The sequence below is a fragment of the Neltuma alba genome, unplaced genomic scaffold (genome assembly GCF_004799145.2).
Source record: "Neltuma alba isolate B1F8T4 unplaced genomic scaffold, ASM479914v2 tig00011501_pilon, whole genome shotgun sequence".
In the NCBI taxonomy this organism is placed as follows: domain Eukaryota; kingdom Viridiplantae; phylum Streptophyta; class Magnoliopsida; order Fabales; family Fabaceae; genus Neltuma; species Neltuma alba.
Window position 1 is genome coordinate 42,075 of NW_021636169.1, and position 13,125 is coordinate 55,199.

Below are 13,125 nucleotides of genomic sequence, written 5' to 3' on the forward strand. Positions count from 1 at the left end.
TGATATGAGTGAATTAAAAGAATGGGACGGAAAAAGGTGATAAAATGGAGCGTTGCCATGTTTGGTGTGAAGGGATTGAAATGTTTCTCCCATTCCTTTTCCATCAAATTTGACTCAAAATAATTCCATCAATCTTTTTTTAATGGTATGGTATTGTTCAACACGGGAGAACAAATAAAAAGACTAATTTACCTTTATTTTCTTATAACTTTTTAATATTAAGGGTAATTTAATAAATTGTTAATGTTATTTTTCATTCCTATCACATTTCTATTCTTTCAGACATAGTAATGCAATCTTATTTCAATCATGCCAAACAAAGGCTTAATCATATCGCTTACATTTTTATTTCTATTTTTTCAATTCTTTATTCCAACGTACTAAACATAATATAAGTAAACTTATCATTTTAATAACCTTTAATTATCAATTTATTTCAAAGAAAACTCGGTTAACAAAACTCGCATTCTACATGTTGAATCTTTGAATTATTAAAATAAAATAAAGTAAAATTGCATATATTTTTTAAAAACTTCTTTGAAAAATTGTGAAAGTTCAAAACTAAAGCATTTTAAAATATATCAAAACATTAATCATTTTATATAAAATTAAATAATCAGAAGAAAAAAAAATACTTTTTTTGTGAAGTATGGATATTCTCTTACTAAAAGCAATTTTATTTAAGGTACTGTTAGACACTAAATGTAAACACCTCTTTTACTAAGAATTCAAGTCTTAATTCGTTTTGTTGTGAAAAACTAGCATTCTTCATTAAATCCAAACCCGTGAAAATAGATATATTCAAGGCCTCAAATAAAGAAAATTTTTTAGTCTTTTTCGCCAAAACTTAAATTTAAATTTAGATCATCCCCAAAACACACATCCCAAGAGACAGGCAAAAGATTCAAGTTTGCAGGGAAAGAAAAGGACGGAAAAAATTGGATTTAAAAAAAAAAACCCAATAGAAGAGGAAGGACATCGTTGATTAGTTTGATGAGATTAATGAGGAATATTCTCATGTTAATCGCAAGAATCTCCAGCATTTCAACAATTGCACTGACGTTCAGCATGTTGGCAAAAAGAAAATTATAAAACATGCTTCTCAAACAAGGAACACCTTTTTACAGCTCTAGAAAAGTTTGTGCTAATTACAAAATAATTCAGCCTTCTCTGTTCAACAATTCCAACATATAATTACAACAAAACATACACAAACGATATTTTCATACCCAAAAACTTAAAAAACGACATCTAAAAGACAAGGAAAAATTGATAGACATGTTATTTTCAGGGGAAATAAGGACGGTCTTTATCATCATCTTCATCTTCCTCTTTTTTTCTCTCCCTTATTTGCAGTAGCGGCCATTTCCAGATCTGGGCATATCCAAATCCCCCCAAATCTAACGGCGTAATGGTGAGACACCTGAATATCCTATTTTGCTCCCCTTTTTTTATTTCCAATGAAGCAAATAAATAAATAAACCAGCCCATTTGTACAACGGAGAAACCTCATCTATCCAAAAAGAGAAGATGAAGTTCGACTTAATGAAAATATAAACAAACGCCATATCCATCCACCGTATCGCCCAGTACCTCACAACCTCGTTCCTTCATTTGTGAAACATCATTCCCAGCTAAGGCTGCTGAAACTTACAAGGATGATGTACTTATTTCGTTTAAGTATCATCAACCTGCGAGTGGAAAACAAAACTGGGAAATGTGGTGGTGATGTCTCTGCCAAGTTTTTTTTTTAAGGGGAAAAAAAAGTCATGCATTAGAAGTTAGGACTTGATGACAAAATACAAATTTAGGCATATATAATGTAGTAACTGGATGTGCAAAGAACCAATAAAAATTTAACAAGAGTGTTGCAGATTAGTGACCAAAGGGCTTAGTTTAGTGAGGGGCAATCCGATCTTTGTTCTTGGCGTTGGTTGATTGTGTGAAGAGTGTCCATAAGGGGAAAAACTTATGTTTCTATCTCTATTCTCTCATTACAATCATGCCTTATGAGATTATCCTAATCAACTTCACAACATTTCCACCACTGGAGGAATAACTTCAAAATTCAAATTACTGTAACGAAAAGAAACTCACTTGAGATACTGAAGAGTCATATTCTTTAAAAGGGATGGATGCCGCAAGACAAGATTTCGCCATTCTTCCTTGTCAATTTTCCCATCATGTTTTGTATCAGCTTCCTCAAATGTCTAAATAGCTTATAAACTGTTAGTGATAAGAAAATATTACAATGACTCGAATGATTTTCTAAAGCATGGTCACTTAAAAAACACTCATTAAGTTAACAAACATAACTAATGAAATTCACAAAAACAAAAAAGGAAAAAAAAAAAAAAAGGAAGCTGAACAAGGTTCATTTTATTTAGTAGAGAATTCTTATTAGAAAGTAGAAACCTCAGTTAAATTATGAGGATAAAGTCACATGGAGAAAGTTTCCTTTTTCAGCTTAAGTTAGCAAACATAACTAATGAACATCTTTTCTACAACCGTTACTTTCCTTTTATGACTTTATTCTGGTTTGAGGATTTCTCATCCCCCAACAATTGTTACTTCTCCTCTTAACATAATTTCTTCTTCCATTAAAAATAAATCAAAATTTTCAGCTGGAAATAATATGAAACCCAACATAAAGAAAGAACAGGCGTCATTGAAAGTTTCCGAATATACAAATAACAAATGAAGACAATGTTTGATAAGCAAGTTGAGCCCATCAGGTAAAAGAATGCACCTTGTCAATGATACTTTCAATCACGTCATCCGAGAGATTCATACCAGATTCTGCTAGAGTGGCAACTACCATTTGTTTTACCTATCGCATTACAGGTATAAGCATTGTCCATAAATGCATCTCACAGCAATTTTGGTACAAAAAAACATATTGAAAGAGACAAGTTCCGAGAAAACAAAATTAGTTCAAACTGATTCTAGATAATCTAAACCCATAAAACTTGGGAATCAAACTCAAATTAGTTTATTTGATTTTGATTCCCATGTATTGTGGATTTAGGTTCCCATATATAATTTTAACCCATATACAGAATAATATTCCAAGAAGGTCTCTGATGGATCCACAGCTATGTAGTTGTGTCCCATAATCCCTAGGCAGTAGAGGTTGGTTACAGAGCTGTCACAGATTGATTTTAGGTATACAAGGGTGGTTATGTAACCGTTAAGTCAATGTTCTCCCTATTCGCTTTGACCAGTTCCTGGCGCCATATTCTGGTTTCCATCATTTTAGCATCAGACTAATGACGGTTTGGGCGATGCTGAACACAAGAGGGAGACTGAAGAGTATATTTTCAGGGGATCTCTCTGTAGCAGGTGGGATAGAAACAATGAGAGAAGAAATTAAAATTACGTTCGCTCATATTGATCTATCATGGTAGGAAAATTTGAATCACACCACTCAAATTCTCAAGACCTCAATTGTGCAATTAACTGCCACAAAATATGATAAATTTAAAAGGAAAAATTGGAGAGCGGAAGGTAGTGGTGCAGATTCTAAAAGCTACGGACTGGGCTTTTTGTGAAAAGTAGAGCACAGTCCTAAGTCATAACTTCAAATTCTCACCTTGGGGAAAAGGTAAAGTTTTGAGGCCTGTGTACTAATGACATTCCCATTTCCTTAATCACACCCTGACAACAATGTATGTTTTGGAGGGGTGAATATAATGGATCCAAAATTATGTAACCGTTTTGGGTAGTCCTTAAGCAGTAGAAGGTGATAATGTAACTAGATAAGTAGACTTTAGGTAGATGGGGGCAGATACACCACTATGAGGGTGGTTTTTGGAAGTTAAGGGAAATCAAGTAACCGTCAGTTTTGGCAACACACTTAAGTGGTGACAGTCTTGGAGGTTCTGAGTTCTGAGTAATTGAAATTTAGAAGGGTGAAGAGAGATGAGAGGGGTGTAATAAATATTTTGGATTATTTGGGAGATTCCTATTGTCGCTATTAAGGCAACTCATTGTGTTATTAGTCTACATAATGTTTTTCCCTGCATTATTTATTCAACACTGTAAGAGAGAAATTACCTCCTGCCTTTCAATAAAGCCTTGCTGTTTGAGATCATACAGCTGGAATGAAACTGCAAGAAAGGAGATTTGGGAATCCCCAACATGAGCCATAAACAGATAGCTATAGAAGCAATAGACCATATGTACTCTACCTCCCTCCCTAATATATAGAAGGACTTAGTCTCTCTTACACTCAATCTTATCGTCAATAGGTGCATTGGGATGGAAGACAGATAAAGCACGAGCAAACTCTTCAAAACCAAGTATTCCGTTATGCTTTGTGTCAAACAAGTCAAATACCTACAAAATTTTCACAATACGAAATCATGAGCATGACATAAATTTCTAAGGGCTCAAATATGCATAAGATATGCAATAAGAAAGGACTTTAAATCCACGAATCATGATTATAACTCAATAAAAAGCCGCCCAGATGATAAATTTCCCTCAACCCCCCCCCCCCCGGGAGGGGGGCCCCAAAAAAGCTAGCAGAAAGGACAGGATATACCAAAATTTAATAGAACATCCAGAAACATAAATGCTATAATCCGTAAGGTACAAAAGGGTTGGAAATGAATTTTATTTCCACAGTTGAAAATCTAATCTATTTCATTGTAAAAGTTGAATTATCATACAAGCGCATCAAAGCTTTCAACATCTATTTCTGTGAGGATAAGTCAAAAGCAGTTGTAAATAAAATTTAAAGATCTTAAAGCTAGACATACTCTATCTGCAAATAAGCTCTCTTTCTTGTTTGTCTTGAATAAAGCCAACTGAAATTCTTCCTGCAAATGAAATGTATACACAAACAAAATAAATATTAAAAAAAAAAAAAAAACAAGGTTCAGAATGAAAACCTAGCAACGCAATATGTATTACCATGTATACCTATAAAAAGGGACACTTGAGATTATAAAAGTGGATAGAAATGAAGGAATCGGTCAGAAAGTTCAAACATCAAAATTATCACAAAACAAATGGGACATCAAATTACATGACGTAACTTACTTTATTTATCAGCCCATCATCAATCACCGCACTGCTAATCTTCTTGAACAGTTCATAAAGTGCCTCAATCTCACTTACACTAACTGCATCAAAAACCAGATGAATATCACTGTTTCTATTCATATAAAAAAATTGAGAGAAGAGGTGAATATGTCAGAATTCCATAAATTTCTTTATTCCCTTGAAGCCCACAGGTCCAAGTACAAAAGACTACGATAACAAATCTCATCAGATAGACAAATAGATCAGTGGAAAATATAAAAGATGAACTAATCATGTGCCTTCAAATGATAAACTTCAAGTATTATTTTAACCCATCTTATAAAATTGCAAAAGAAAGCTTTTCTTTAGAGCCTCTGAGGTATTAAGGATTTGCTACCGCTCTGATGTCTCACATAATACCCTAAACTTGCCTCAAAGTAGCACCACCACACCAGATGAGAACAGGATGCTTTATGAGGCACCGTTCAGATATACAATGAAGCACCACAGAAGAATTTTTTTCAAACTACAAGGGTACTATTGAGGTGTGAGGTACCGCCTACCCTGAATCATACAATTAGTCCAAACTAACAAGGAGGAATTTTGAACTTTTTAAGTATTCTAAACACTTCTATTTCCATTTTTTTCTCCTAATGCAGAACTTGCCGCCCCTAATTTTTTCCCCCCCACCAAAGTCCCACGGAGTTCTCTGGTTTTGCAACTTTTCTTCCCTTATTCTTTTTTCTTCTGATTAATTTCATCTTCCGACATTTAAACCCAATCGAGACCCAAAAAATGGAAAATAAAAAGCCCTATCTCATTCGCTTCACCATGAAACGGATGATAAGCAACAAGTTGTACAGATCAAGGGAAAAATAGATATAGAAGTAAAGTTTGGTTAAAGGAAGAAATGATTATGCATAGAATTCATGTATAGGCCAACAACGAAGGAAAACGCCTTAAAATGTTAACTCAAAACTTCTATAAAGAAACATACAGACTGTCTCCCTTGCTAAAGCTTCTGGATCTTCTAAACCCGTAGTTTGCTTAGACACATCAGTACCGCAACAATTTACTGCAGCAACAAGTAGCTGCTTTAATCCTTCTAAGAACTGCAACATTTTTGTTTCCAGATGTCAAAACACTCCATTCCTGAAAGTGAGGGAAAATACCGTTTAACTAAATGTATAATTTTGAAGGGAAAAAAATCCTGATCTTATTAATTGATTGAAAATACATTTGCGTCTTCATTAACATCATCCAAGCATTCAGATCAAATAAAAGCTTTCCATAATTCTCGCTAATACATTATCAATATCTCATTGGGAGTCACGAGCTGATCCTTCCGTACGCACAAGGTCATGAAGGGGAAACATAAACAGTAGAGAGCTCGACACGATTGATCAAGATGACCCATAGAGGCTAGGATGACTCATCTAAAATTACGTTACCAGTCATGAGTGATCAAAACCTCTTTTTCCATTAAAAACAAATAATCTACATCTTCAGCCAGAAATATATCTAAAAGAACACCCATAAATTCTACCTATCAATGAACTAGGTTATAAAGTCGGTTAACGGTTATCACATAAAAATACGCAAGAACATGGCGGCAACGTGATTGCCGGCAAAACCAGACAATTGAAAATCACAATTCAAGTTAGCAGAGCCTATTCAGATAGTGGCGAACACTTCCTCATCAATGATAAGATCTTACCTCGGTATGCAATAGTCAACTGAAAAAAGACAGCAATATTGCAACACTAGGCATGGCCCTGAATCCAACCTTAATCCTAGATGTCGAACCCAAAACGAAGAAGTTTTCGAAAATCCAGTTTCCAAATCAAACCCAAACCAGGCACCAATAAACAGATTCATCTTCATCGGTTATCGATTAAACAAAGCGCACAATCCAAATCAGTAATAAAACATTAGATTAATTAATTATCATCGAAAAAGACAAGAAAAAGCTCGCAAAAGATTCAGATAAAAAAGCAGTACGAGTAGGTCAAAAAGGAGGCGTGAGTTTCACCTTTCAAAAAAAGCAGAGAATGGAAAGCAGAAAGGAGTCAAGACTCTCGGACATATTTGTCTCACTGTCTCTCTCAATAAGGACGAAACGAAAAGAACGAAGCTCTTTGATCAGGTATTATTATAATATTATATACTAGAACGAAAGAAGGTGCATCGTCCAATGTCTACATCAGTAGATGAGTGATTGCAAAATGAAGCTTCTAATTAAAACAAGAAAACGCCATAATTTGTGAATCAAAGCTCTGGACAGGAAGACGGAAGAGAAGAAGGCTGATAAAAGGACGCCATTTTTGGTCTGAGAAGAGAAGGAAGCTAAATTTGGGAAGATTAAAAAAAAAAGTCAGAATGATACTGAAATTACTGATTCATCTCACTGACATGTGGCTTGTCAATGGGAGTTTTCAGATTTTTGATGCGGTGGAGCTTCTGCATTTCTTAGAAGAAAAATCGCCCAAATTTGGAAGTGTATGTTTTACTGTCTATAATTCTCTAGTTCAATAGATAACTATATTCGAAACGCACATATACATATATATAGTTGATGGAACCACCAATAAATATTTTTTTCGATTTTTAATATAAAAACTAATTTAATTTTTAATTTAATTCTAAATATAAAATCTTAATTTAATTTATTTCTTATATTTATCTATTTCATTCAATTCTAAATATTAGAACTAATTGACTAATTTGAGTAAATTAAGAAAACAACTTAAATTAATTATTTGTAATAAATAAGTTTTGTTTTTCTTAAAATATCCTTACTAATCAAGTTTATTGGTTAGAAATACTATTATTAGAAGGATTATTTTATTAAAAAAATAGATAAATATGAGAAACAAAGTGGATTAGGGTTTTATATTTAGTACCAAAATAAAAGTCAAACGAGGTCTTATATTAAGGACAGGAGGTAGTATTTTTTTAAAATAGTCTTTATGGCACATGTTAAAGATTTTATCAGATAGTAATTATAACTAATATACATGATTAGCAAAGATAGTTTACAAAAAACAATGCCTAATTATTACAAATAACTAACTTAACAAACTTTCTTAATTTATTCAAATTAATTTACTAGCTCTTATATTTAGATCAAGTACTAACAGATTACAATGTTGACTTTGTGGAAATTATTGTTTAAATAATTAAAAATCGAAGCAGATAGATCGTATAATTATTTCTTTCTTTGCCTGGTGCTATTTTACTTATTAAGCTGTTATTTAGAGTCAATAACCTTATTACTTGATTAGCACGGATTCTTGTTTTTTCTTTTTCTTTTTTTCTTCAGTAACCTCAAAATAAGTACCTACCCTCTTCAAGTGAAAAATAATACTTCTCCGATTTTTAATGTACAATTTGTTTAACTAAGTTTATTATATTAAAAAAATTAGATAAGTTAGTTAATTATAAGAAATATTCTTTCAGTCCTAAATGTAAGACCTTTATAGTGTCTATAAGGGTGTTACATTTAGGACTGGAGGAATATGACATGTTTTTTCTAAAACAGCATAATTATCTTTCTTAATATTTCTATTCCCTCTCTTACTTGATTATGGTTGAGGAAGTATCAATACGGATAATTTAAAAAAAAATTAATAAATATGAGAAATAAATATTATATTTAAGACTAAAATCAATCTAATAATTAAGCCCTACATTAAGAGCGGCAGGAGTAACATATTAGATAGAGTGCCATGTCCAAATATATTTTAAAATAAAAATGTATGGAACTGTTCCAAAACTTGATTATAATAAAGCCCTTGAATGACTATATGGGAGTGGTTAACGTTTTTTATTTAACCAATGAATTAACCTCTTACAATCCATGAATTTGTTATCTAATCGAACAAATGCAAAATGTCAAAAATTTAGATATAACGTATAATGTAGAGTATGGAACTCTATTTAAATTGACATGTCCGTGTCCCCGTCTTACTATAAGAGCTAATTGGAAATAATATTTGATTTTAAATATAAAATTTTAATTCATAGTATCTTCTAAATTTATAATTTTTCTCTTAAAGCATTTGAATTGATTGTAAGAGATTCCAATAAAAAAGTGGTTTTAATATATATGATTAAAAAGAATATTTTGAGAAAATCAACACATACTTATTACAGATAACTTATTAAACAAATTTTTTTAATATTTTTAAATTAGTTACCTATCTTTTATGTATACTACAATCAGTTCTCAATATAAAAGTTATTTGAATATTCAATTTGATCCTAAATATAAAACCTCAATCAACTTTGTCTCTAACATTTATCAATTTTGCCCATAATTAATTTCTACGATAGTTACACATGTTAAGAAATATTCATTTATTTATTTTAAATAATTAATTTAACTAATTTTCTTAATATTCACAAATTACTTTAGGTATTAAAATCGAAAGTAGCACCTTTGTGTCAATTAATTATTGGATTCGTTATCAATAAGATTATTGGTGGAAAATATGAAATCTATAAATAGGAATGGGAATAATATTACATGTGTTAGAGAGAAAATAGGAATTAAAATGAAAATGAATTAGGAAAAGGAAGAGAATTTAGCTGGAGTGGGAATAATGAATGGTTCTTATGTTTGGTGCGAATGAAACCAAGTGCATGATTATCAAATGATGTTGATCACATCATTCTTGTAAAAAGTCATTCTCTTTGAAAATTTCAGCCCTTCGCACTTCATGGAAACTTTTACTAAACAAAATTGACTACTAAAGAGAGTAGAAAATATATTCAAAATCCAAGAAAAAAAATTTTAAAAATTGGAACTGGGTCATCTGACAACAAATCTTCGAAGCGAACCAAAAATAATACTCCTCCAATCCTTAATATAAGAACTATTTAACTAATTTGATTAGATTAAGGAAGTTAAGCAAGTTAGTTAATTATAAGAAAAGTGACACATTTTTTCTAAAATACCATAGCCATTTTTCTTAATACCCCTCCTCTTTCTTATACTTAATTATGGTTGAAGGAGTATCCATAGAGGTAATTTAGATAAAATTGATAAATATGAGGAATGGGTCTTATATTTAGGACTAAAACTAACTCAATGATTGGGTCCTACATTAAGGACCGGAGGAGTATTACTTTATCTAATTAATATAAGAACTAATAAGAAGTTAAATTTGATCTAAATATAAGACCGCAATATATTTTGTCCCTTTACTTATCCAAACTGATCATATTAAATAGGGTATTTTAGAAAAATTAACATATATTTTTGATAAATAACTAATTTAATTACTTTTTTAGTCTACTTTAAGTAAATCTTATATTAATAGTAAGAGATTGTAATACTTTTTTTTTTTTGGCCAACAAGAGAATGTAATACTTGAATTATAATAATGCTCTAAACAAGAAAATTCTGATTAACTGACCTAGGTTTTATTTTTGGTTTTCATACTTATATGATCAAAAACAATAAATTCTAACATTGTTTCTCATTATTCAAGCGATTTTATATGCCAATAAAAAAAAAGAGTTTCATAAATTGATGTGATTTCTAATTGAGATTTTTGGTGCATAATTTCCAAACAGAACTTTCATAAAGGGAAATATGCTCTATAATTAATTTACAAAAATTAAGAAATTTAATTTAGTTAGTTATTTATTAAAATATGTATTTATTTTCCTAAAATATTCTTTTCCATTCACTGAAAGCTATCCATTGATTTTTCTAAAATATTCTTTTCCATTTTCCATTTCCATTCACTGAAACCTATCCATCTTAAGAAAATTCCCTTTAATATGGTTCATACTCCAGAAATTGCTTCCGTACACGCATCAAGTTTGCTTTTATGCCTCACATGGTTCATACTTCAAACATTAAACCGCATTCTCAGTTACAATTTCATATGGTTCAGTCTAGTTGATAGGAATGTGTGGCAATTTTGTAAATGAACCATCCTTTGGTTTAGTTGACCCCACGGTGAAGGCCAGCTGATATTCCCTCCGGCAGTCACTGTCCCTACATACTGCTTCCAACCACACAAAGGAAAGACATTAAGAGGCATCTTTTGGGGGGGAAAAAATAATGCATTGGAAGCTACTCTTTATCAGAGCCAGGTTTCGATCCTGGGACCTGTGGGTTATGGGCCCACCACGCTTCCGCTGCGCCACTCTGATTTGTTGATATATTTGGGAACAAAATATTTAAATTTTTATGTCATTGTTATCTTGCCATGCTACTCGTGATTAGGTGTTTCCTTAATCGAAGAATGTCCAACCCTAAGAAAACTAAAAGGCACATCAAAATAGAAGTAGCGATATCAATGGGTGTTAATTCTAATAGAAGGAATTTTGGCCATTTAAGCACGAAATCTTGAGTTTAAGTATGTGTGAATGCAGAAAATGTCTTTGAAAAACTGCTTCTAATCAGGTTCCATAATGCTCAAATTTGACTCAACTAGTGTTAAAAACAGAATAAAGGACACGAACAATTACAAAGAAGTAGAGTGAGCCCTTGTTTGGAATTAAAAAAAAAAAAAAAGGTTCGCCCATAGTTTGATTGAATAAATGGATGAAGAGTCACATAGAAGCGGAATGAGTCTAACCGTGGGATGGATAAAGGTAGCCAAAGTTAACTATTTTGATTGAATAAGTGGCAAGCTATTATGAAAATTAGGAGCTCTTCAAAGAAAACACATCACATAAGAAGGTCCTTTCAAGTGAATAAACCCAACAACTAATAGTTTAAAGAGAGATTACTTCCTTGTAGATTAGAAAACGAATCCTATGGACTTGCTTGATTTTGGTTTAACAATATGAGTATAAAGTTGATTACGGGAGGTGATGTATGAATAAAACAATATTAGTCAAATTTTGATGGGAAAACAGCACCTAAGTCCTAAGTTTTCTCTTTTTGTTCCTAATTATTATTTTTAAAAATATTTTGTAAACCAATTCTAAAAAAATAAAAATCAAATTAGGGAGAATCCCAAAAAAAACTTGAAATTAATAAATCCCAAATTAGATTTGGTGACAATAATTTAATAGGTTTTGACGAAGAATATAACAACACATTTTTGTAGAAATTTTTTATTTAAAATTTAATAATTTCAAGCTTTTATTTGTGATTTTTTTTCACAAATTAACCCTAAAGAATTAAAAATAATTTTTTAATAATTAATTAAAAAATTTAAATTTCTTATTCACAACTTCTTTTTTATTTACTTAAGAGTGTGTATTTATATATATATCTTATTAAATTTATATATATTATGTTTCTTTAGTAAATTTACCAATCTACGTTCATTTCTAATAAAAAATATTTTCAAAAAATACAAACCTATTCAAATTCTTTCCCTATATTTTTTGTTGGATTTTTTTCTCAAATCAAAAGATAAAACAATACATCAAATAATGTGGTTTAATATCGGCTTTTTATTTGATTTTGATGCTATTAACATAATACAAGCCTCACTCCAGGCTAATTATATTTATGACATGTTGGCAGTTAGCATTTTTAAGGTGTGAATTCATAAAAACTTGGCTTCTTCCAACTATTCAAAGAAGCAGGGCTTTTTTTTTTAATCGCCATTAAGCCAATTATAAAGTAGTCAAGGGAGAGGTAAGATCAATGTGGATGATGTGTCTTCTTAGTCTCTCAAGAAATTTGATAACCAAATAAACCCATCATGTTAAATTAATTTAATTGGTATGGATCTAAAAGAATTTTTGGTATTCTTCTACATATTATATTGCCACATTACTCACTAATTCTTCCTTAAAATAAACTCTTTTAGTATGAGTTTTGAGTTGTTGTTATTGATTTTTGTGTGAGTGGATGAATATAATCCTTATAAATAGATATAAAAGAAATATCACAATCCTAACAATTAATATTAACCCACCCCAAATTTCTATTATTAATTGAATATATTATTATCTAAGTTACTTATCTACAAAGTCAATTATTTTTATTTTATTATCTGTTCATCCACCTTATTATTTCAGAGAGAGAACTGAAATATTTGAACTTATATACCTATTCCAATCTAATTAGAAAAAAAGATCTTACATATGATTCCTTTAAATTTATCATCAATTTTTTTT

At 31.0% G+C, this 13,125-nt stretch overlaps 1 protein-coding gene and 1 non-coding gene across 3 annotated transcripts; both read right to left on the reverse strand.

Annotated features, from left to right (window-relative positions):
• Positions 1-1,086: 1,086 nt before the first annotated feature.
• Positions 1,087-7,418, reverse strand: LOC114714423 (calcineurin B-like protein 3). 2 transcript variants are annotated; one of them, XM_028899164.1, is made up of 9 exons: positions 7,061-7,418; positions 6,026-6,180; positions 5,047-5,129; positions 4,764-4,823; positions 4,230-4,338; positions 4,057-4,109; positions 2,750-2,830; positions 2,098-2,210; positions 1,087-1,734 (listed from the first exon to the last, which is right to left on the reverse strand). In XM_028899164.1, exons 2-9 carry the CDS (start codon positions 6,147-6,149, stop codon positions 1,677-1,679), a joined length of 681 nt encoding a protein of 226 aa, XP_028754997.1. In that variant the 5' UTR covers positions 6,150-6,180; positions 7,061-7,418; the 3' UTR covers positions 1,087-1,676. The 2 variants fall into 2 exon arrangements, with proteins under 2 accessions (XP_028754997.1, XP_028754998.1); XM_028899165.1 differs by lacking the exon at positions 7,061-7,418 and adding an exon at positions 6,746-6,939.
• A 3,706-nt stretch (positions 7,419-11,124) lies between these two features.
• TRNAM-CAU (transfer RNA methionine (anticodon CAU)) lies at positions 11,125-11,196 on the reverse strand. Its single transcript has one exon. It is a non-coding gene; the product is annotated as a tRNA-Met (tRNA).
• Positions 11,197-13,125: the final 1,929 nt, after the last annotated feature.